The 22,826-nt window shown below is 50.3% G+C and overlaps 1 protein-coding gene across 3 annotated transcripts in view; it reads right to left on the bottom strand.

The window, feature by feature from the left end:
- The window catches only part of EXOC6B (exocyst complex component 6B), a 218,297-nt gene that overhangs the window by 106,874 nt on the left and 88,597 nt on the right, over positions 1-22,826 (bottom strand). The window contains exons 7-8 of one of the 3 annotated variants that reach the window (XM_035103719.2): positions 10,108-10,305; positions 6,650-6,718 (exon numbers count right to left, since the gene is read on the bottom strand). In XM_035103719.2, the coding sequence (XP_034959610.1) occupies positions 6,650-6,718; positions 10,108-10,305 (267 nt within the window). Of the gene's footprint in view, positions 1-6,649; positions 6,721-10,107; positions 10,306-22,826 lie in introns of all 3 variants that reach the window. The other 2 variants (XM_035103722.2, XM_060278290.1) reach the window with 2 other exon arrangements.

Raw genomic sequence — 22,826 nt, 5'->3', positions numbered from 1 at the left:
AATCCCACACCTATTTCTTTTGTACTTGAAGCAAAGGAAGAGAAGCCTCCATCAGAATATCAAGTCATTCTCTGGACACCCCCTCACTCAGGTCATCCTCTCTAACCTCCTGAGATTCGCTCCTTCTGCTCCCTTCCACCCACCAAGATCCCACCCGGGGAGGGCCTTGGAAACAGGGTGCCCTATGCAAGGCCAACATTTGACACACACTCCAGGCCTTGTGGTGCCTTCCCAAAGCCGGGGAGGAGAGGCGCTGGGCGCTGGGCTTTGGGAAGGAGGTGCAAGGCTCTGGAGCCCTCCAGCCTCCCTCCCTAAGCTTTAAAAGCCCTAACTTGGCTCCCGCGCCCTGGGTGGGGGAAGCAGTCGCACGGCCCTAAATCTGCCTCTGGCAGGGAGCCTCGCTAGGGCAGGGGGAGAAACCTGTTCAGGTCAACTCAAATCCTTATTTCCAAACTCTTTCCCTGACTGTGCCAAGGGGTTGCTGGTGTTTGGACAGCAGCTGCAGGAGCTGCGGAGCTCTTTTCCCTTTTCCCTTCTGCCTGCTCTCCCTTTTCAGTCCCGGGAGACTCACGGGCTGCTTGTGAACCAGTCTGCAAGGAGGATTTGCAGCCGGCTGTGATGGAAGCGATGTTACACCCCTGTGAAAAACCAAGCCGCCGGGTTTTGTGAGCAACAGGGCAGGGGCAAACTGGGGGCAGTGGGGGTGGAGAGAGAAATAAAGCTCTGGCGGCGGCTGCTGCTCCCCAGATTCCATTAGCCCCCAGCCCAAAGCGGTTATCGCAGGTCACTGACACTTGTTCATTCTAATGGCTTTTCCTGTGCCCTTATCAATGCAGCGCACAAAGCATCTCCCTTCAGCCATTCCCTATGATCTCAGCCCCGTGTTTACAGCTATCTAACTCCACCAGGCACCGCTAGGTCAGCCAAGTCAGGACAGGAGGCTCAGAGACAGGCCAGGGCAGGCTGATGGGGCGCCTGAGATGAAGGAGGGGGGTGGAGAGAGACAGAGAGACAGATGGAGACAGAGAAGGAGGAGAACATAGGGAGAAGAAGCTCTGCTTTCTAGTTTTGCCACTCCCGGGACATAGCTGTAAACAGCCACAATGTCCATAGAACCCTTGAGTTGCAGAGTTGGAAGGGGCCCAACCTTAGAAATGCAGGAAGGAGTGGGGTGGGCAAGGGCTGGGCCCCCACAAAAGGACTTCATGGGCGGACAGAGAAGGGGTCTTGAGGCATGGCTGGTAAGACCCTCCAAGTAGGTCTATCATAGGAACAGGCGGAGGGTGGAAGGAAGAGCGTTACAGATGCTGATCAGGAACTGGCTGCCATCTTTCATGCGCAAGGCACCCTCCATCAATCGCGTGCCTTTGGCATCATCACACAGGGCTGCTGCCTTCCTGTTCCATGCCACCCCTACAATACGGGGGGGGGGGAGTATTGGCCCCTTTTGCACACAAGGGGTACCCCACATGCAACACACGACCATTCCCCAAATGGTACCTACACGTCTGACCCAAACCAACAGATTGCCACTTAAGAACACAAAAAGAGCCTGTTGGATCAGGCCTGTGGCCCATCTAATCCAGCATCCTGTTCTCACAGAGCCCAGCAGATGCCTCAATGGGAAACCAGCAAGCCGGACCTGAGCACAGGGGCAGGACTCTCCCCTCCTGTGGTTTCCAGCAACTGAGATTCAGAAGCATTTCTGCCTCCAACCGTGGAGACAGAGCAGAGCTATCCTAGCTAGGAGCCATCCACAGCCCATGACTTACAAAAACATGAGGAAGTCTGATCCTCTGGCTTTGACCCGAGCATCCTCATGTCACCTGTTTTGTCGGAGAAAGCAGCCCCCCTGCTCTGAGGCTCACAAGAGACAAAACTTGCTTGCTGGGACCCTGAAAAGTGTGTGGTAGAGGCAGCGGTCCAGAAGGGGGGGGCAACGATTTATGGGGTTTGCACCACCCACAAGATAGGAACCAGGGCAGGGGGAGGAGGAAGGGTCAGGGCAGTCCGGGATGGAGGCAGGCGTGCAAGAAGAGACTGGGCAAGTGAGGGATGGTCCAATAGACCCTCCACCATTCCCCACCCCCACCATCTTCCAGAACCAGGAAGGGCTTGAAGACCAACAATTGAATGGGGTGGAGCCTCAGGCTGTGCATGTGTGCCCCATCAGATGAGGGTCCATAAGCTGCATAGAGCTGTGGACAGCTGCCTGGAGGCTAGAAGCCTGTGTGCACCGTGGAAGCTGCTGCGAGCGAGTTCTTGGCTGGGGGTGCCCAGCACCCTGCCGCTCACTCGGCTTGTAAGTATTGATAAGGCACATTAGTTGATTTGATTCCCTACGGCCGAGAAGATCCTGAGCAAAGATTCTGCACGCACACACCCCGAGCAGAAGAGAAAGTGGGAGTCCTCGCTGGAGTCTGCTGTCCCCAGTCATGTGAGAGAGAGTCCACTCTCTGTTCACCACAGCCTGACCCTGGTTTGCTTCTGCCCCCCCCCCGCCCCCGCCCCCGCCTGCCCTTCCTGCCAAAGTTCAGCACTTCCTGAAAAGTCTCCATGCCTGTTTGATATTGTACGTTGCCTCCGCTGGTGAAGGAAGAAGGATTTACAGGTGCCTGGCCCTGCCTCCAAGACCATGACCGAGCGCTGACCTTGTGTTACAATATGTGAACTCCTACCCTGCTGATAAGGAGGACTGGCAGATAGAAGCAGGATTTTCTTTTTCTTTTTCAAATAATCCTTTGGGAACTTACAAGCTGCTCAGCCATAAAAGTGAGGTGACAGGAAGGTCGGGTTCACTAAAAATAATAAATATCGCAGTATTTATTCAAAGTGGGCCTTTTCAACTGCAGGCTAAGCACTTAGATAACGCTATTGTAAATGACAAATATTTGCATTTCTTAGAACTGTTACGTTATGATCCTTCCGGCCAGAGCCGATGTGAACATTTTCTCTGGTGCCTGCCTGGCCGCTGACACCACACACTCCCCGAGAGCACAGCCTCCAAAGCTGTTCAGGAATGAGCCACAGGTCAAGGGAAGTGGACAGCTGCCCTCCCAGGTCATTCTCAGGCCAGGCTCAATTGCTGTGCGACACACGCCGTGGGAAGGACCCCTTTGGTTCTCTGCCTTTTGGCCGAAAGCAGATTCGTGCATTCTGGACACCCATTATTTAGAGGCTGTGTCCCAAGGGAGCACCCCAAAACAGGGAGATGTACCCGTTAGTCCGTCTCTAGAAACACATGCAGAAAAACCTCTGTGGTCCTGTATTCCACAGTGGGCAAGTTACCAGGGAACTTGGATTGACTGCAGCTCAGAGTTCCACCTCTGGCCCAGGGCTTAAGGCTTCAGGACATTATCAGAGATGCCCAGGAACTTTGGCACCTGCGAGACACACCTTCACCTGCTCAAATGGCAAGAGTAACACAGTCTTACTGTGGTCCAAACCACTGAGCCACTTGGACTTGCCAATCAGAAAGTTGGCGGTTCGAATCCCTGTGGCGGAGTGAGCTCCCATTGCTCTGTCCCACCTCCTGCCAACCTAGCAGTTCAAAAGCACGGCAGTGCAAGTAGATATATAGGTAAACGGAATTTCCGTGCGCTCTGGCTTCTGTCATGGTGTCCCTTTGCCCCAGAAGCAGTTTAGTCATGCGGGTCACATGACCCAGAAAGCTGCCTGTGGACAAACGCCAGCTACCTCGGCCTGAAAAGCAAGATGAGTGCCACAACCCTATAGTCACCTTTGACTGGACTTAACCATCCAGGGGTCCTTAAAGGTAAAGGGACCCCTGACCATTAGGTCCAGTCGTGACCGACTCTGGGGTTGTGACACTCATCTTGCTTTATTGGCCGAGGGAGCCGGCGTACAGCTTCCAGGTCATGTGGCCAGCATGACTAAGCTGCTTCTGGCAAACCAGAACAGCACACGGAAACGCCGTTTACCTTCCCGCCGGAGTGGTACCTATTTATCTACTTGCACTTTGATGTGCTTTCGAACTGCTAGGTTGGCAGGAGCTGGGACGGAGCAACGGGAGCTCACCCCGTTGCGGGGATTCGAACCGCTGACCTTCTGATCAATAAGCCCTAGGCTCTGTGGTTTAACCCACAGCGCCACCCACATCCCTTTATCTTACACAGAATTAAAAGGTGAGCCCACGAGCAGAAGGTCAGAAAAGTCCCTAGGAGCAGCAACATTAGCACCCTGGAGGAAAAATGCACCGCACCACAATCTTAACAGAAACACAATACCCCAAGGAGGAAAGCCATGGCCCATGAGTGTCATTCCTGAACAGGCACAGCATCCTGTGTTGGGGGGGGGGGGCGTCCCTCTGGCCAGTCAAGGGTCTTCAGGTGCCACTTGGTAAAGGAGAATCCACCCAGACCCCCCATCCCTTATACAGCAAGACTATTTCGAACGTTACCATTTACCCCCTGTACAATTCCTGTCATTTCCCTGTTGCGATAGCTGCTGCTTGGGGATGGGGCACAACAGCAACTGACTTGAACCCGGGTTCCACCCCCTCTCCCACCTCACAAGCACAGGCTTTAAAACTCCAGAGCTACTCTGCAGTCTTGCCGTAAAAGTTTCAATGGGCCTTGAGAGGCTGTTTGGCCTAAATTGTGCCGGGTGAGTCAGACTTGCCTTTGAAGAATGTGTCAGACGCAGGGATGTCTGCCTCCCGGCAGGAATGCAGGACGATAATCAGCATGTTTGCTATAACACAGCAGGGACTTTATGACAGGAGGTGAAAAGGCAATGGCTACTTCTCCTAGAAGCATGACTCTGAGAAAGGGGGGGCAATCCCTCGGATGGGACCCATTCCCCAGAGGACAAGCAGCCATGCTCTCGTGCAGAGGACACTTGGAGGGGTCCCGGCGGTGGGTGATTTTTAGGCGGGTAAGATAGTGGGGTGTGGGGCACAGAGGCCGCAGGGTGAATTTGCTGCCTAGCGGGAAGACTGTGGGTGTTGCTCATTGCCTAGATAGCCTGGTAGATACTGCTGTGCAGAAGACAGTGGTCCTGGCGCACATTGCTCCCAATGTACTCTAGAGTTCCTGGAAGCCAAATTGAGGTTGCCGGGTAGGATGCTGAAAGCCGGGGGGCTCCAAGATAGCTTTCTCTGAAACGCTACTGGGTCTGTGTGCAGAGCCAGGCAGACAGGGGCAGCTATGGAGTCTCAAGGCATGGATAAGACGATGGCGTCAGGAGGGGAGGGGGCGGGTCTGGATTTGTTTCTGGGGCAAGCCAGGCCTGTGCATAAGGGGCAGGCTCCACCTAAACCAGGATGGAACCAGACTGTTGGCGCTTAAAATCCAAAAGGTGGCTTTTAGACTTTATTGTGGGGGGTGGAGGGGATAAGAGCTGTGGAGGGTCAAGATCAGAAGAAATCTTGGGATGGAATTGAAAAAATCTGAAAATTTGAATGGGGGAGTTGTAGAAGTAGGCACTGGGAGTGCAGGGGCCCTGGAGAGCAGTAATGCGGCTCTGCAAATCTATGGTGCGGCTGCATTTGGAATGGTGTGTATAGTTCTGGCTGCATCTCTTCAAGAGGATTTGGTGGACCTGGAGAAGGTTCAGAAAAGGGGGACCAAAATGGTCAATGGGGTGGAGAACCTCCCCTGTGAAGAAAGGTTATAGCATTTGGGACTTCTCTCTAAACTAAGGTCCCAAGAGATAGCTCAACCAGTAGAACATGAGACTCTTAATCCCAAGGTTGTGGGTTCAAACCCCACATTCGCTGAAAAGATTCTGCATTGCCGGGAGTTGGACTAGATGACCCTCGTGGTGCCCTCTAAAACTGTAATTCTATATCCATGATAAAAAAAGTCATGTCAGGGGAGACATGATAAGAGTGTACAAAATGATGCGTGCCATGGACGCATGGACATCCGAGAAAGTTGAACGTTGGAAGATTCAGGACACACCAAAAAAGAAAAGACTTCCCCCCACACACACACACACACACACAGATCATAGTTAATCTATGGAACTGGCTCCCACAGGAGGCAGTGATGGCCTCTAACCTGGATGGATTTAAAAGAGGATTACACTAATTCCATGTTTTGTTTTGTTTATTTTTTCGTTAATGCAATTATTTTGTTTTTTGTGAAAATTAATAAAAATATTATACAAAAAATAAAAGAGGATTACACAAATTCCTGGAGAGGGCTATCGAGGGCTCCTAGCCAGGGTGGCTCTGCTCTGCCTCCACGGTCAGAAGCAGCAATACTTCTGAATCCCAGTTGCTGGAAACCACAGGTGGAGGGGAGAGTTGCTCTGGTTCCCAAATTTCCCACTGCGGCTGCTGATTGGCCACTGTGAGAAGAGGACACCAGACTAGGTGGGCCATTGACCTCATGCAGCCTAATCTTCCTCTGTTCTTATGTGATCCCAGAAAACAGAGCGAACCAAAGGTGATTTGGCTTTACCAAATCTAAAACGAAAAATGCAGAAAAAACACCCTCCCCCATACCTTCCAAATCACCCTTTTGTCAGGAAAAAAATGATGTCTTATGCAAAACACACCCAAAAAATTTGCAAGAGAGAGGGGGGGCTGGTACGGTAATCATCTAACAACTTCTCAAAGATTCCAGACCATCTTTTGACATTTTTCCTGTAACAGGTGGAGGGGAGATGGCAGCTCACTTACCAATACGGAATAGATGTGCAGACAGCGGTAGACGGGGGAGAAGTCCACCAAATCCTGGGCACCGGGCACCTAAGACGATATGAGCAGCAGCAGACAGGTCAGCTGAAACATGGATACATTTCTGGTGACATGGACTAGGCTGAGAGGTGGGGAGAAAGAGAAGGGGAGAAGCTGCGGTGGAAGTCAGGAGGGAGGCAGAGGGGTCACAGATCAAGTCCTCCAGAAATGCCTCTATCAGGGGGCAGGTAGGTAGCCGTGTTGGTCTGCCGTAGTCAAAACAAAATAATAATAAAATCCTCCTAGTAGCACCTTAGAGACCAACTAAGTTTGTTACTGGTATGAGCTTTTGTATCTGAAGAAGTGTGCATGCACACGAAAGCTCTTACCAATAACAAACTTAGTTGATCTCTAAGGTGCTACTGGAAGGAGTTTTTATTATTATTATTTTGTTCTATCTGGGGGGTATAGGAAGTCCACCCCACGGCTGGTTACATGATCACCTATCCGGAAAGAAACCTGTGTGTCAAAAGCCCCACAGATTGTCAGGGATTGTCAAACTTCTCACCGCTCACCTCAACCTCCAGTTTGGAGAGGGACAGGACAGGCAGCGGAAACCAGGAGGCAAAGCAAGCTCAGGGGATGTCATTCCACAAGGACTGATCCCCTGAGAAATTAAATGCCAGCAAAAGCAAAGCTGAAGGAGCATCTCCACCCCCATCGTCCAGCCCAGACACTGAGGTCCTGCACCGAGGGCCTTCTGGTGGTTCCTTCACTGTGAGAAGTGAAGTTACAGGGAACCAGGCAGAGGGCCTTCTCGGTAGGACTGAAGCTGGGCAGGTGGTCTACCAATGGGCTACGGCCCTTCCCCATTGGCACAACACTTCCCAAACTTAATTCTGACAGGCAGGAAGAAAGGCTCCTGCTCCCCAAAGAACTTCCTCCCTTGCTGATGCCCCCTTTCGGCACCCCCTGCTCCAACGTCAGTTTCATCACCAAGGACAGCACCCACTGCCGGTTCCTGACTGTAGTCTCCCCTTTGCACAACTCGGTCCTTCTCAGGTCCTTCTTAAGAGCCCTCTTGCAAGCACCCTCCTCTCACATGAGGGAAGGCGGTCAGAGATCAGGAGCAGCACCCACTCCGCCACTGCCCCAGCTCTGTGGGAAACTCCCCGCCCCTAAGCCCTGGCCTAAGGCACAGGATGAGGCCACCCCCTCTCTAGGCCTGGTCAATGCCTGAAGGGAAGAAGAGTTTGGAAGAAGAGTTTGGATTTGATATCCCGCTTTATCACTCCCCTTCAGGAGTCTCAAAGCGGCTAACATTCTCCTTTCCCTTCCTCCCCCACAACAAACACTCTGTGAGGTGAGTGGGGCTGAGAGACTTCAGAGAAGTGTGACTAGCCCACGGTCACCCAGCAGCTGCATGTGGAGGAGCGGAGACGCAAACCCGGTTCCCCAGCTTATGAGTCTACCACTCTTAACCACTACACCACAGGGACACTGCCACGGGGGCACTGCCATGGATTCGTGATGGGAAGAAAGGTGGAGTGCCAATTTTAAAAAACTCAGTGAAGTCAATAGCAAAGGTCATCTGCTCATGAAGGTGGCTGGAGAAAGGGGGAAATGGAGCTTGCCTCTGACGCTGCTGCTGCTGAAACAATTACAGCTTTGGAGTTTGCCTTTTATGGCATTGCATTATTTTAAACTCACGTTGCGAACCCCCTTTGATGGCTGAACTCTTTGGGGAAGGGATGTGGCTCAGCAGAAGAGAGAGTGTGTGTTGCATACATATATTCCTGCCCCCTCCGATTTCAAAAGGGTCAGGGAGCACACAATGCAAAAGGCTTTTCTCCACCTGAGACCCCAGAAAGCCACAGCCAACCTCAAAGGGTGCAGCTCAGTGGCTGCCTGCAGAAGGTCCCAAGCCCAATCTCAGGATCTCCGGGGGGGGGGGGCAGCAAAAGGACTCCTCTCCACCTAAGGCCCCAGGCAGCTATGCCAGTTGAGCTAGACCAGCCTTTGCAACCTGCTGCCTTCCACACACAGCTCCCGGAATCTGAAACATCAGCTGAGGTCGACTGGCGGGGGGATGTAGCCAAAAGCACCCGGCTGGCACCAGGCTAGCTTGGTATAAGGCAGCTCCCCAGTGCTTGAGAGCTGCAGGCAGGCATTCAACCACCTCCTTCACAGGTGGCACTCTGAGACAATGCCCAGAAGCAGCTTTTCCCTTTTGGGTCATAAAACAGAATCATGGAATTGTAGAGTTGGAAAGGGCCCAAAGGGTCATCTAGTTCAACCCCCTGAAATGTCTCCTGCAGTGGGTCAAGTAGTGGTTCTTCTGACTAATGGCTTCCCAGTGCCCACATGGCTCTGCCTTCCTCAAATGCAAACCCACACATTTCCACTGCTGTCCAATCTCAGTCAGACCTTTCTCCACCTGGCAATTGATTCCCTCTAGATTTGCTGCCCCACGGCCAATCCGTCCCTAGGCCTCTCTTCTTCTTCCTCCTCCTCCTCCTCCTTCCCCCTGCTGGAGGAAATGCTTTGAATCCCAACCACTTTTCTGATGAGGGGAGGAGAAACTGTCCCATTTCCAGGAGCACTTTCCCCTCAGCAGACCATCCAGCGGGTGGCGGGCGAGGCTCCCTATAGCATTACAACAACCCTCTTTGAAGGCACCAATCAGCTGGCTGGTACAGAAAGTGCATCTTCAAATGAGGCTGCTGTATAATCAGCTGTCTGTGAGACTTCCTCTGAATTATGGCAGGTGCCAATCACTTGGTGCCTCTGTGACATCAGGGGACTGACCTCTGGGGGTTCCCATCGGAGAAGGGAAAGGAGTTGCCCTGCAAGGGGTGGGGAAGGGAAGGATCTGACCCACCAGCCAGACCTAGGTCTCCACCCTGCCGTGGGGGCCCATCCTGACCTGTACAGGGCTCTGGGCGAGGCACCTCAGCTCTGCAGCAACCTGGAAAGTGAGGCTTGGTACACAGAAGGGATTTTAAAAAGCAAGGTGATTTTACAGAGACTTAAGTTTTCCATTCTGGACAATGTGCATAGATCCCTTGGTTTTCCATTAATTTTCTTCAAAAATTACCAGCGAGTGGTTGACTCTGGAAAGTGAAGGGTCTTCCTTTGCCCTGGAAGGTGAGTCTCCCCAGCCATCTTCTGGCTGTCTGAGAGAATTGCGCCTGTCAGGTTGCAATAGGAACAGGGAGCAACTGAAATGGGGGGTGGGGGTGGGCAGGAAGAGAGGGAAGGCGCTACTTCCCTCTTGGAATCAAAGTGCTCACCGGTAAACCTTGAATGTCCAGGGGGCACAAAGGGCCAGTTTAGGGTCAGCCTGGCACTGACAGCCATCCAAGGCGCACCCAGGGGGCCCACACACCCCAAGTCCAAGGGGGTTGCTTCTCTCCTCCCCAGAGGGCTGGCACACCAGGCGAGCCACGTGCCAAGCCCACCTCCGCTTGGCAGGCACTTGCCTCCTCCTCCTCCTCCTCTTCTTCTTCGACATCCAAGATCCCAGAATCCTGCTCGGACGTTGGGCTTGTGCTTTTGACCTCTGGCTCTGATCCTGCAGAAGCATCCTTCTTGAACCGCCGACCGCCAGCTTTTGAGGGCTGAGACACAACATTGCCCAGGTTCCTTTGCTGCTGAGCCTACAAAACACAAACGTTGGGGAAATTAAGTCCTGCCGCCATCTTATTTTGGAACGGATGCTTGTGCCCCGAACACCACACAACCGAGTCAACTCCTGCTTTTACCTTCTTCCATTTCTACCCCGCCCGGGAGGCTGTGCTGCTGCATCAATGGCGCCTCCTTTCACAAATCATCTTTGCCAGACTGATCGGTTTACGGCCAGCTGCCTTGAGGATGGCCCGGCAGCCATGTGGCAGCTGTCACCGGATGCATTAAGGACCAAGAGTTACTTTGCTTTTGGATGTGTTCCCCTTTTCATCCCATGTCAGTAAAAGCCTCCCACATCTGGACCCCAGAGATCCATGGAAGCATTCTTCCCACAGCACCCTGGGAAATCTGAATCGCGCACAGTTGATTGACGCCGTCTGCAAAATGTATTCCGCCAAGATGCTCAGATCAGGATTACCCCAAAGGCTCAGTTTGACGGGGAGGGAGGGCGGGCCACCCCCCTCCAGTTTCCCCAAATTAGTTCGTAATCCTAATGTTTTAATCTGTAGGAAGCACAAGACAAGGGGGTGTTGGGGAAGGACAAGCCTGCAAGGAGCTGGGGGGGGGGAAGCTTCATGTCTTTCCTTCTTTCTTTTTTCAATGGAGGAGAAACATGCCATTGAGCTCTGCAGCTCAACTGACAGCTTGAAAGGGAGCAGGGATTTTCTCGTTAGATAACACCATATCCATGACAGAAGGGAAAATCCACCAGCCTCAAATGTGCATGTGTGCACTGACAGAGTCTATATAGATGTGACTGGAAGGGGATTAGGAGGCAGAGACAGTCTTCAAAAGCCCAGCTTGGAGGGAACCGAAGGGGGCAAGCAAGCCCCACTCTTCACTCACATCTGAAACAGCTGGCTGCAGCGAAGCACTTTAGGATGCTTCACAGGGAGAGTCTGGCGGGGGAAGGGAGAGACTTCAAACTGTGCCCGCAGGAATCCAATGGTTGCAAGGGGCCTCAAGGATCCGGGACCCCATAGCTGACCACCCCATCCCACACAGGGCCCTCCCTCCCTCCCTGATGCCCTGGTCTCCAAAATGGGAACTGGCTGGGCATGACCACAAGCAAGGAGGGCCAGCTGCAATCCCAGCAGCCCTTCCAGAGCAAGGGAGCAAAGGATTCCCCGTGCAAAGGGAGCAGGTGTCATTCAGCCACAGCCGGAGGAGATGGCTCAGCTTGGAGGCAAGAAGACCAAGCAGTCTCTTGTGACCACACAGCATAAAATCCACAAGGGGTCAGTGGCAGGAGCAAAGTGCTGCCCCTGGAACAGGGCAGGTTGAATAAAGTGAGCATCTTTGAACAGACAAGAAGTTTTGCAGGCCTTGGAACCCCACTGATGCCTTCATCACACCTGGATTGTCACAGTAAAATATTCTCATATGGAGAGACTGGAGCAGCTTTTGATAATATGTGGGTGGGTGCAAGCGGGTTCATGCAAACCCACAGAAATAACCAACAGACACAAGATCAGGGTGAAATCACCCAGGGTGCCGGGGGGGGGGGATGGGGGCATGAGAGCTTTCACTGCAAGGTACTCATGGAGACAAATCTTTAGCTGCTCCACCCGCTGGAGTCCCACTGAAGTCCAAGAGGACTTCAACATTCCCAAACTCCGCCTGGAAGTCTGCCCCAAATCTAAGGCATTCTCAGAGGTCAAAGTCAGTGCGAAAACACCTCCAGTCCCGATGGAGAGACCATGCAGGACCCTGGGCAGCCAAGTCCCTTGTGCCACAGCACAGCCCTGACCTCTAGTGGCAAAACACAGCAGGCTCTCCTGCAACCCATTCCCCTTTATGCAACACACACACACACACACACACACACACACACACACACACACACACACACACGTCCACAAAGACAGGGGTCCTTCTCCCCTGCCCTTGCCCCTGGAGCTCTGAGCAGCCTCTCTCCATCTTACCTTCTTGGCCCCACTGCCTCCTGCATCCCTCGATTCTGTCACCATCAGCCCCCCAAGCCCCTCCTGCTCTCAAGCGCATCTCTCGGTTCTCCTTCACTGCCCCTCCATGTTGCCCTCTCTCCCGGACCGCCCGCATTGCAGCAGTGCCACAAGGCTCTGCCCTGGCTGACTGCACATCCCCAGGCCCACATCAGGGAGAGGACTGGGGTGCTCAGAGCCCTGAGCAAATTGTGACCCAGGTACCCGCCTGACCCTGGGCTCACATCTGCAGGGGAGGCCCTTCTTCTGGCCCTGCCAAAGGGGCAAGCACACTGTGCCCTGGGCAGGGGCGGGGTCTTTGCTGTGGTGCCACTCCAGCTGCAGACATCCTTCCTCTCCCTCTCCCAATATATGGCAAGCATCGGGGTTGCTGAAGGCGCCCCTGTTCACCCAGGCCTTTGTAGGGGTCTACGCTGAAGAGAACATCTACGGAGCAATGTCTGGTCTTACGCATTGTAATACTGGTTTTGATGGTTTTTATTGTATAAGTGGTAGAATGTGTCCTTTTATTTAAAATGCACCTCTGGGTTATTTGTGGGGCATAGGAATTTGTTCTTTTTCTTTTCTTTTCCAAAATATAGTCCAGCCCCCCACAAGGTACTGTATGAGAGACAGTGGACCAGCCGCCTGCTGAAAGTTTGCTGACCCCCCTGGTCTTTGGTATCTACAGATTCCTCTTGAGGAATCCTATTAGGAGCCCCTTGTGAAGCCCTCTGATTACACCCCTCCAACAGAGAAGGGAACCAGCTCCTTCCTCTGAGACTCAAGCGACTCGGGCAAACCTCTGTCTAAGTGCAGCATTCACAACGTGCACCTCAGCTCACAGTTTCATTAGCCCCAATGATATTTCAGTTTTCCAAAAGTCGGAAGCACTCGGGGAAAGTTCGCTGCCCGTGCACAGCAGGTCAGAGCAGCCAAAGCGAGTTGCGCACTATCCTCCTCGCAGGGTTGGGCAGGTCAGTTCTGCATACACACCTCTCTTCCTTTATGTTTCCATATCCTTCTGCCATTATTTTTCCTGCTTAGGTACACATTGCAGATCAAAATGCTTTGGAGTTAAAGTGTTAGAGTTAGACTATATAGATGGGCAACTGTAACTTTATTGCTCTTAAGAGATTTCAAAACTGCAATTAAAAAAAATAATCCAAGATAATTCAAATTATCTTTAAAGATATTTTAAATTCAGTTATTTATTTATTTTTAAAAAAATTCTTATAGTTCTTTATTGCCAAACCAATACAAGATTACATGAAACTCAGATATAAAATGCACAATGAAATGTTTGATGCCTTCTTAAAATGTTTTTTTTTTGTTCAGGGCAGCCTACATAAGCATGTAATTTTATTATGTAAGTTTATTTTTTAAAACCCGTGAGTTTATCAACATTTTGATAATTTTATTATTTCTGTTTTTAAGGTCTGTTTTTATTGCTATTTTAATGAATATTTTCTACTATTCTATGTAAACTGCTTAGAGCTTTTTATTGTGTACTTATTGCTGTTATTTTATTTAGCAAGATTTTTATACCACAATAAAACTATAATGCTGCAAAATATGTATTTTATATGCATTTTGCTACCTTTTTCAGCGCCAAGGACTGTTTTTGCAAAATTCAGAGAAGAACTTTGGTCAGTCCAGAAAAGACAAATCAAGTTGGTTCAGTTAAAAATGCAGAGCAAAAAGGCCTAGGAATCGTTTTTCACCAAGTTCTGTCTTCTACATGATTTTCCCCCATTCAGACATTGGAAAGCACAGGTCTAAACTTATTAGTTTCCATACCTTCCTTCAGCCTACGATCACAGGGTGGTTTAAAGAGAAAAGCACAATAATATGCAACATAAGAACAAGCAATAATCCCGTCACACACAGTTTAAAAGGTCATAGATTGCTTTAGCCAAAGGCATGGGAGAAGAGGAAAAGTTTGTGTGGTATTTAAAGATATGCAAGGAAGATGCCACAAATGGGGAGCCACCACAGGAAAGGCCTGTTCTCCTGTTGCCACCCTTTGGACTTCTCATGGAGGAGGCCAAATGGGCTCCATGAGGCAGGAAGAACTTGCTGACAGTAAGAGCTGTTCGGCAGTGGAATTTGCTGCCAAGGAATGTGGTGGAGTCTCCTTCTTTGGAGGTCTTTAAGCAGAGGCTTGACAGGCATATGTCAAGAATGCTTTGATGGTGTTTCCTGCTTGGCAGGGGGTTGGACTGGATGGCCCTTGTGGTCTCTTCCAACTCTATGATTCTATGATTCATGTTCCCTCAATCTGACGTTCAGAGGGTTATTTTCTTCCACTTGCATCCTGCCTTTCTGCCATCCTGGAACCCAAGTGGCAAAGTCAGCCAGGCACTGACCGGACACAGTCCTGCTAAGCTTCAGCAAGGGGGTGGCCTCATGGGCCTTTGGACCACACCATGGAGTGAGAACACATCATACCTCCCTAGGGTTTGTCCCACAGAAGGTGAGCGCCCCACAGGGAGTTACATGACTAACCTCTCCAGCCCCCCATGACGAAGCCCCAGGCGCCAAGCAGCCCACCATCTCATCCCCCTCCAAAGAGAAGACTCATGGCTTGTGCCCTCCTAACTGAGACCAGGGACAGACCTAGAGCCATTTATGGAACCCTAGAGCCATTTATGGAAAAAACGCTCCATGGGAGGAGATTCCAGAGCCCCAGCTAAGTGGATGGAACTGCACAGAACAACCCAGTCTCTAAGCAAAGGCGGGCGGGCAGGCGGGCGGGCGGGCAGGCGGGCGCTCTTAGCTCCTCCAATTTGGATGGAATTACCAGGGGTTCGGTTTCCCCTCCTGCAAGATCTCAGCCCAGAAGGAAAAGGCTAGAGGACGTGGGCCGCTCAGCCATGAAGGACCCGCACCTTTCCCCCCCCCACACACACCCAATCCCTTTACCGTTATGGATTTGGGAAGGAAGCTCTCTGCACTGTAATTGACACTGCACATAAAGAAAGAAAAATGACCTGCCCGGCCGGCACATTTCGATTCTCCGCGTTCTGTTTCGCATAAAGGCATCTGCCAGGCGCCCAATGGAGAGGCACACTTGGAAGCCACATCAAAGCCCGGCGATGCTCCACCCGCCCTCAGAAATCAGAGGAACCTCGGGAGGGAGGGAGGACCAGAAAACCTTTACCTTTTGGTGTGGTTTACATGAAAGGCAGCCCTTTTCCTTTTCCTTTTCAACTATTGGGCAAAAGCAGCCATCTCACAGAGGGGCAATCAATCTGGAGCAACCCCCCCACCCCCACCCCTTTTATTGTCCTCTGCAAGCGGAGGGTGTCGAGAGAGCCCTGTCTGGTTCCAGCACCTTGAGCAATAACACCAAAAGGTGCCTGGACCACGTACCTCCCATCCCCTCCCTTTATGGCTCTTTTCATTCCTAGTCTGGGAACATAAGCCACAGCACTGAGGGGGTGGGGGGGGTTGCCATTCACATGGCTTGCAGGCATCAGGCCCCAGGGTTGAGCCCCCAACAAGGTGAGCTAAAGCCCTCCAACGGCCCAAAGCACTCCTGGGCATGACTTCCTAAAGGGCATCTTCAGGGCTGGCAGCACAAACGTGAGCAGTGTGGTGTTCAGAGGAAGCTCCCAGTGCTCTCAAAAGAAGAGGGCGAAAGCAGGAGCTTTAGACTCGGGTTTAGGGGTAAATAAAAAAAATGCCTGTTGTCTTTGTCCATTGAGTTTTGTCCATTGGTGCTTTTGAATTATGGTGCTGGAGGAGACTCTTGAGAGTCCCATGGACTGCAAGAAGATCAAACCTATCCATTCTGAAGGAAATCAGTCCTGAGTGCTCCCTGGAAGGACAGATCGTGAAGCTGAGGCTCCAATACTTTGGCCACCTCATGAGAAGAGAAGACTCCCTGGAAAAGATGGAGGGCACAAGGAGAAGGGGACGACAGAGGACGAGATGGTTGGATAGTGTTCTCGAAGCTACGAAAATGAGTTTGACCAAATTGAGGGAGGCAGTGGAAGACAGGAGTGCCTGGCATGCTATGGTCCATGGGGTCACGAAGAGTCAGACACGACTAAACAACTAAACAACAACAACAACAACAATAATAGGGGTATGTTGCTGAAACCCCCCACCCTGCCTCTTGCTGTGGTGCCCCAAACCAGCTGAGCAGGATGCAAATATCTGAAGCCCATTGGGTGAAGCAGGCAGGATGGGCAGTGCTGAAACCAGGCCATGAAAGTGTGAGGTGAAGGGGTCTTGGGGACAAAACGTTCCACTCCCTGAACCGTTCTGCTGCAAGTCACCTGTTGGTAGATGATTGCCTCCGGATGGTTTAACACTGCCTGTTTTACCATGCATGAGCTGCGCCGGGTCTTGCAATGTGCGCTGCTGCTGCTGCTGCTGCTGCCGCCACCAACCTCTCCCTGCCACGCTTGGCTGCTGGGCTCCCAACTGGACTCCCTGATCAAAAGCTGCCACCAGCTCCTTCCGTTATTCTCTTTTTCTGATCTCTCACCAGAAGAAACGGCCTTAACAAGCCGAGCCGGAAGGACTCCTGGTTTATTGCAGCGCTGAGTGCAAGCAAATGTCTCCGCTCTCCTGTCACTTCCACACGCCCGCCAGCACACACAGAGAGAGTTTACTCTCAATCTGGGCAGCTAATTGGCCCTTTCCTGATGAGCCCAGAGATAAGGCACGGCAGCACTGGAGGACAAGGGAGATTTATTAGGGCTGAAGGCTCTCCGTAGCTCTCATCGGTGGTTTTGATTAGTTCCTGAGAGTCTGCCGCTGCCACAATTGTTTTATAGAGCCCTCTAATGGACTGAGACGCAGAACTTTAAAATACCGTTTCACAATATCCCTCTCGCAATGGAATACATATTCCTTAAAACAATATTACGGAAAGCAGGCTGGCTGCAGAGGAGAGAGGAGAAAGTTAATAAAAAACGACAGTGCTGTTGGGCCTCTGCCAGAGACGCATTTGAAAGCTATAAAATCCTCCCAAGATCAGATAAGAGGGGTATTATGAAGGCAAGGTGTAAACTCAGCACACTGACATGGCTCCTGGCTCAAGTTCTAACTAAAATCCAGCCCCACATCTGGACTATCAGGGACTATTAGCTGGTGATCAAGGAAGGCAATTTGGGAGGGGGGTTTGATGCTCCCATTCCATAATGCCGTTGTACTTAAAATATGTTTTTCCATTGAAAAGTGGCTCCTGGAGTGGTTGGTAAATATAAATAGAACAGTCTCTGCCCTCAAGCTTACGGTCTAAGAGGCATGACACAAGAGGAAAAGGGGCTTGGAAAGGAGGAGGGGAAAGGATGCCACTCGTTCTTTGCTACAGAACTAATCACCAGGTGGAGTAGAAGGTGCTCCCGGAGAGGAGGAGCCAGAAGATGCTGGTCCCTCAGCACAGATGATGGAGAGCCTGTCTTGCAGTCCTGCCTCTGCTATGGCCGGGTGGAATAGATGAGGCTTAGATTGTTTGGGGTTCATGTGTGGCGGAGGGTGTCTCTCATGTCTGTTGGGGGAATGGATCCAGAGACACCATATTTTTCCGTCTATAAGACGCCCCCATGTATAACTCCGCCCCCCTATTTTTGCAGACTCAATTTTAAGAAAATGAGGGGAGATGGCCCAAAGTTGTTGAGCTTCTCCCCCCCCACGCAGCTAGATCTATATTTATTTTCTCAAAGAGTTGCACTCCTGCCAACCGGCTGGCTGGCGGGCGCGCCATGCCACTCTCCGTGTACTGGACGACCCCAGATTTTTGACACAATTTCTGAGTCAAAAAAACTCATCTAATACACAGAAAAATACGGTACATTTCATTATAAGACAAAGCGGGAGGGCATGGGCAGGACTTGAGGAAGTCTCTCCCCACCTGGCCACAACAGCCCCAGATATTGCGTCTCTTCCAAGAAAAAGTGGGGGGAGAGGTGCGCGCACTGTTTAAACACTCTATTAAGAAGAGGAAAAAGCCAGTGGCTCTAGAGATAAAGCTGCAGTTAATTTCAGGACTATAATAAGCAAAACAGGCAAAGAATACCCATCCCTGTTCAATGTGCTTTTCTAGTAAAGCACAGTGCCCCTTCGTTAATCCTTGCATAATTTGCAAGCTTTGATGGAACTGCATAAACAAACTGGACCTTTTTGTCAAGGTCAGAATATTATTCATTCCCTCCCAACTCTTGCCACCATTATCATGTATGCCAACAATTGTTACTGATTGCATAGTGTGCTATTTTTATGTAGCTGCTCACAGGAAGGTGAGAGGTTAAAGTTTCATATTTAATTCTGTGGTTCTATTTAGAACCAGAGCAAAAAATTAAAAAATAAAATCGTTCCCTCTCAGGGGCTTCCCCACCATGTGTCCAATAAGGTCTCCAGGATGCCCAGGCCACTGGCAGCATTTGAAATTCTACTTGGTTTGCTAAATACATTCCCCGGGAAATTGATCTGCTAAGTGTCAGGCGCTACTTAAGTCACATGAAAGGAAAGCACACAATGATCTTTAAAAAAAAAAGGATTCTACTCTTGTGGAAGACCCGTGCCATGGGATGGAGGGGCAGTCCTTGGATGGCACCCCCTTCACAGTGCAATTCCTCACGCTGGACTGCATTTGCCATTTTAATGCCCCCCCCCTGCCAGTCCGCAAAAATTCTTCTGGAGCTCCTCACAATCCCTTTTCGTTCTTGCCCCCCCCTGCACAGTTTGATGTCATCTGCTCATTCCTAACTCCGGATCATATATGAACAAGTTAAAAAGCACAGGCCCCACTGAAAATGCTTGGGACATGAGATAAACAGCCACATAGAACCAACATGCTTTAGTTGCAAAGAGCACGTGCCCCAAACCTGGATCTTGGCCCACAGGAATTCTCCGTTTTTGTACACCTAGATTGTTCCTTGCCACCAACATGGGATTCCCAGCTTCTTACATCCCTCCATTATGAGAATTTCCTACTCTTTGTTTAAACCAGTTACTAAGAAGAGAGGCCCGTGGCTTATCCCATGACGTCCCCTTCTCCTCCAATGCCTCCTGTCTCCTCCTGTCTTGTGTTTTAGACGAAGCGTTAGCAGGCAGGAGCTTGTGGTTTGCTTTTTATTTTGCACAGTGTCTAGTATGTATTAGGCACTTTTATAAATAATAAATTTTGTTGATGGATGATGATGACTGCTAAGTTTACTCAGGAGCCTTTGGTGAGGATCTCTGTCCAAATGCATTTGGAAGTCTGAGTACATAATGGCTACCAGATCACCCTGCCCACATGTCTATTGACACTCTCAAAGAACTCTCAAAGAAAGGCTTGAGGAAGCAGAGCTTCTTTTTGCAAAAGTCACCCTTAATCTCTGCAGCTGTGCTGTCCATCTGGCCCAATATTGTGTCCTCGGAATTTGGACCTCAAGCATTTTCCTACCCCTGTGACCAAAGATCCAAGGAGCCTATGCATTAACAGCAGGGACAGGGAACCTCTGGGGGCCTCCACAAATTGCTGGACTACAACTCCCATCATTCCTGACCCTGGACCACACTGGCTGGGGCTGAGGGAAGCTGAAGTCCAACACCACCTGGAGAGTCTCCACAGGTTCCTCATCTCTGGCTGACAGTGCATGCCCTACCACTGAGCCACACGGAGCCCTCAAACCCTGCACTTAACGCTAAGTGCCACTTGCCCATGCTCTGCCCATCTGTCCTCTAGGCTGGGGAAACTTCCTCTTTGCCAGGCATCCCACCTGCCACCTCTTCAGGAGACCGAGTGATTGAGTGAATTACTGTGCTGAGAGCCTTGTGCTCATGGGCACATTTTTATGCCTGGCTGTGAGATGCTTCCTTCCCCTTCTCTCTGCCGTGGGAAACCCATGAGAGAAAATCTAGTGTTCTGCAAAAAGACAAAAGCAAAAACCGCACACTCGTTTCAAGAATGGGTGTACAGTTCTATCATGCACAATCATCTCATACCAGACGGCAATATCAAAAACACTCCACATTCTCCATTCAGTAGATAGGGTGCCACAGAAAGACAAAGGGAACTTATACGTACAGTTAATTAGGCTGAACTGTGAGCAGCTAACATGGAACATCTTGTTTCAAGTTAGCTTCATTAGTATTATTATGAGAATCTTTTCCATGTACAGCATGCTTAACGACGCTTATTGAAAGTGGCTCCAGGCAGTTTACAGCCTTTTCTCCTAGGTTTTTAGGTATTTATTGCCATTTCTAAATTCTTTTACAAAAGAGAAAATAAAACATATGGTTAGACATAATCAGAAAGCTTGTGTTTCCAAAACATTGTGAAGACAGTGTTGCAAAATACTCCTGCTATTCAGTCTTTATCAAGCTTTAAACAGGTCTACTAATGAGCTCCTCCTTGCTCTTATTTTAAGGCTGCCTCAGCACACTGACTCTAAGGAACTAGGAAGATGAAGAAAGCCAGAGCGATGGGGAACCAGGACAAGATCCCTGGGAAAACATTATGCCCCCACAACCAGAGTGACTCTCGCTCTCTATACAAAGCACACAGTTCCGGAATATACAGGTGCCTTCCTCCTTGCCAAGGTGTGCCCTTAATTCACCCTTCCTAAAGGTAAAGGTAAAGGTAAAGGGCCCCCTGACCGTTAGGTCCAGTCGCGGATGACTCTGGGGTTGCGGCACTCATCTCGCTTTACTGGCCGAGGGAGCCGGCGTACAGCTTCCGGGTCATGTGGCCAGCATGACTAAGCTGCTTCTGGCGAACCAGAGCAGCACATGGTAACGCCGTTTACCTTCCTGCCAGAGCGGTACCTATTGAACCTTAACAGCATCATCTTTTAAAATTTTAAATAGTTCAGCTGGAATATCATCACTTCCACTGGCCTTGTTATTAGCAGTGCTTTCTAAGGCCCATTTGACTTCACTCTCCAAGATGTCTGGCTCAAGGTCAGCAACCACACTACCTGGGGTGTACGAGACCTCCATATCTTTCTGGTATAATTCCTCTGTGTATTTTTGCCACCTCTTCTTGATGTCTTCTGCTTCTGTTAGGTCCTTTCCACTTTTGTCCTTTATTATGGTAATCTTTGTACAAAATATTTCTTTCATATCTCCAATTTTCTTGAACACATCTCTGGTTTTTCCCATTCTGTTGTTTTCCTTTGCATTGCTCGTTTAAGAAGGCCCTCTTGTCTCTCCTTGCTTTTTTTTTTTGAAATCTGCATTATTTCCTGTATGTTTCACTATCTCCCTCGCATTTTGCCTGCCGTCTCTCCCCCACTATTTGTAAGGCCTCGTTGGACAGCCACTTTGCTTTCTTGCATTTCCTTTTCCTTGGGATGGTTTTCGTTGCTGCCTCCTGTATAATGTTACGAGCCTCCATCCATAGTTCTTCAGGCACTCTGTCCACCAAATCTAAATTCTTAAACCTGGTTCCTCACTTTCACTGTGTTTTCATAAGGGATTTGATTTACTGGCCCAGTGGTTTTTCCTACTTTCTTCAGTTTAAGCTGGAATTTTGCTATAAGAAGCTGATGATCTGAGCCACAGTCAGCTCCAGGTCTTGTTTTGGCTGACTGTATAGAGTAGGCATCCCCAAACTTCGGCCCTCCAGATGTTTTGGACTACAATCCCCATCATCCCTGACCACTGGTCCTGTTAGCTAGGGATCATGGGAGTTGTAGGCCAAAACATCTGGAGGGCCGCAGTTTGGGAATGCCTGGTATAGAGCTTCTCCATCTTTGGCTGCAGAGAATATAATCAATCTGATTTCGATGTTGCCCTTTTCAGAAGCAGGCTAGGTGACTCTCAGGGTTCCAATTCCCTAAACCATAAATGGGGAATAACCCCATTCCACACATCCCTATATAGCGTAGAGGCCTTTTGTCTGAATGCCTCTTTTTTCTTCCAAGGAGCAGGTTCATAGCCTATGAGTGTTCCTGGATCCATCTCTGTTGCCAGGGGCCCAGATGACTGCAGTGGCAAGAAGAGTCTTTTGCCAGCTTTGGCTTGGAAGACAGCTACCGGCACAGCCATTTCTGGACCAAGACAACCTGACCACTGTCGCCAATGCACTGGTAACCTCCCGGATGGAATGATTAGTGCAATGCACTTCACATGGGGCTGCTCTTGAGGCTGGCCTGGAAGCTGCAGCTGGTGCAAAATGTGGCAGCTCAACTGCTCCCTGGGGCAGAATATTGCCATCGTATTACCTCTCACCCCTTATAAACCCAACCGAACGCTGTACTGCAGGAAAAGGCACCCTGCAGACACCATCTCATCAGAAGGTCCATTCCACACAAGGTCAGAACGGGGCCTACAGTGTGGTGGCATCTCCCCTTAGGATCTCCCTTCCCATTACATGTCAGGCAGGAACCATCTCCATGGTCTGCTCCCTGCCTGCTGCAAGGCTTCTCTTCTAGCAAGTTATCCAAGCGGGTACTTCTTCCCCCCTTGGTATGTGTGTTAGATTTGAAATTGTCTTTATATGTTATATTGCTTTAGCTTTTTATATATACATGCACTTGTTTTATTTATGTTCTTACTGTATTGCGAAATCACTTTGAGATGCTTCATAGGAAGCAATCCAGAAA

The sequence above is a fragment of the Zootoca vivipara genome, chromosome 9, assembly GCF_963506605.1.
Source record: "Zootoca vivipara chromosome 9, rZooViv1.1, whole genome shotgun sequence".
Lineage (NCBI taxonomy): Eukaryota > Metazoa > Chordata > Lepidosauria > Squamata > Lacertidae > Zootoca > Zootoca vivipara.
This window is presented reverse-complemented; position numbering and strand designations above follow the sequence as displayed.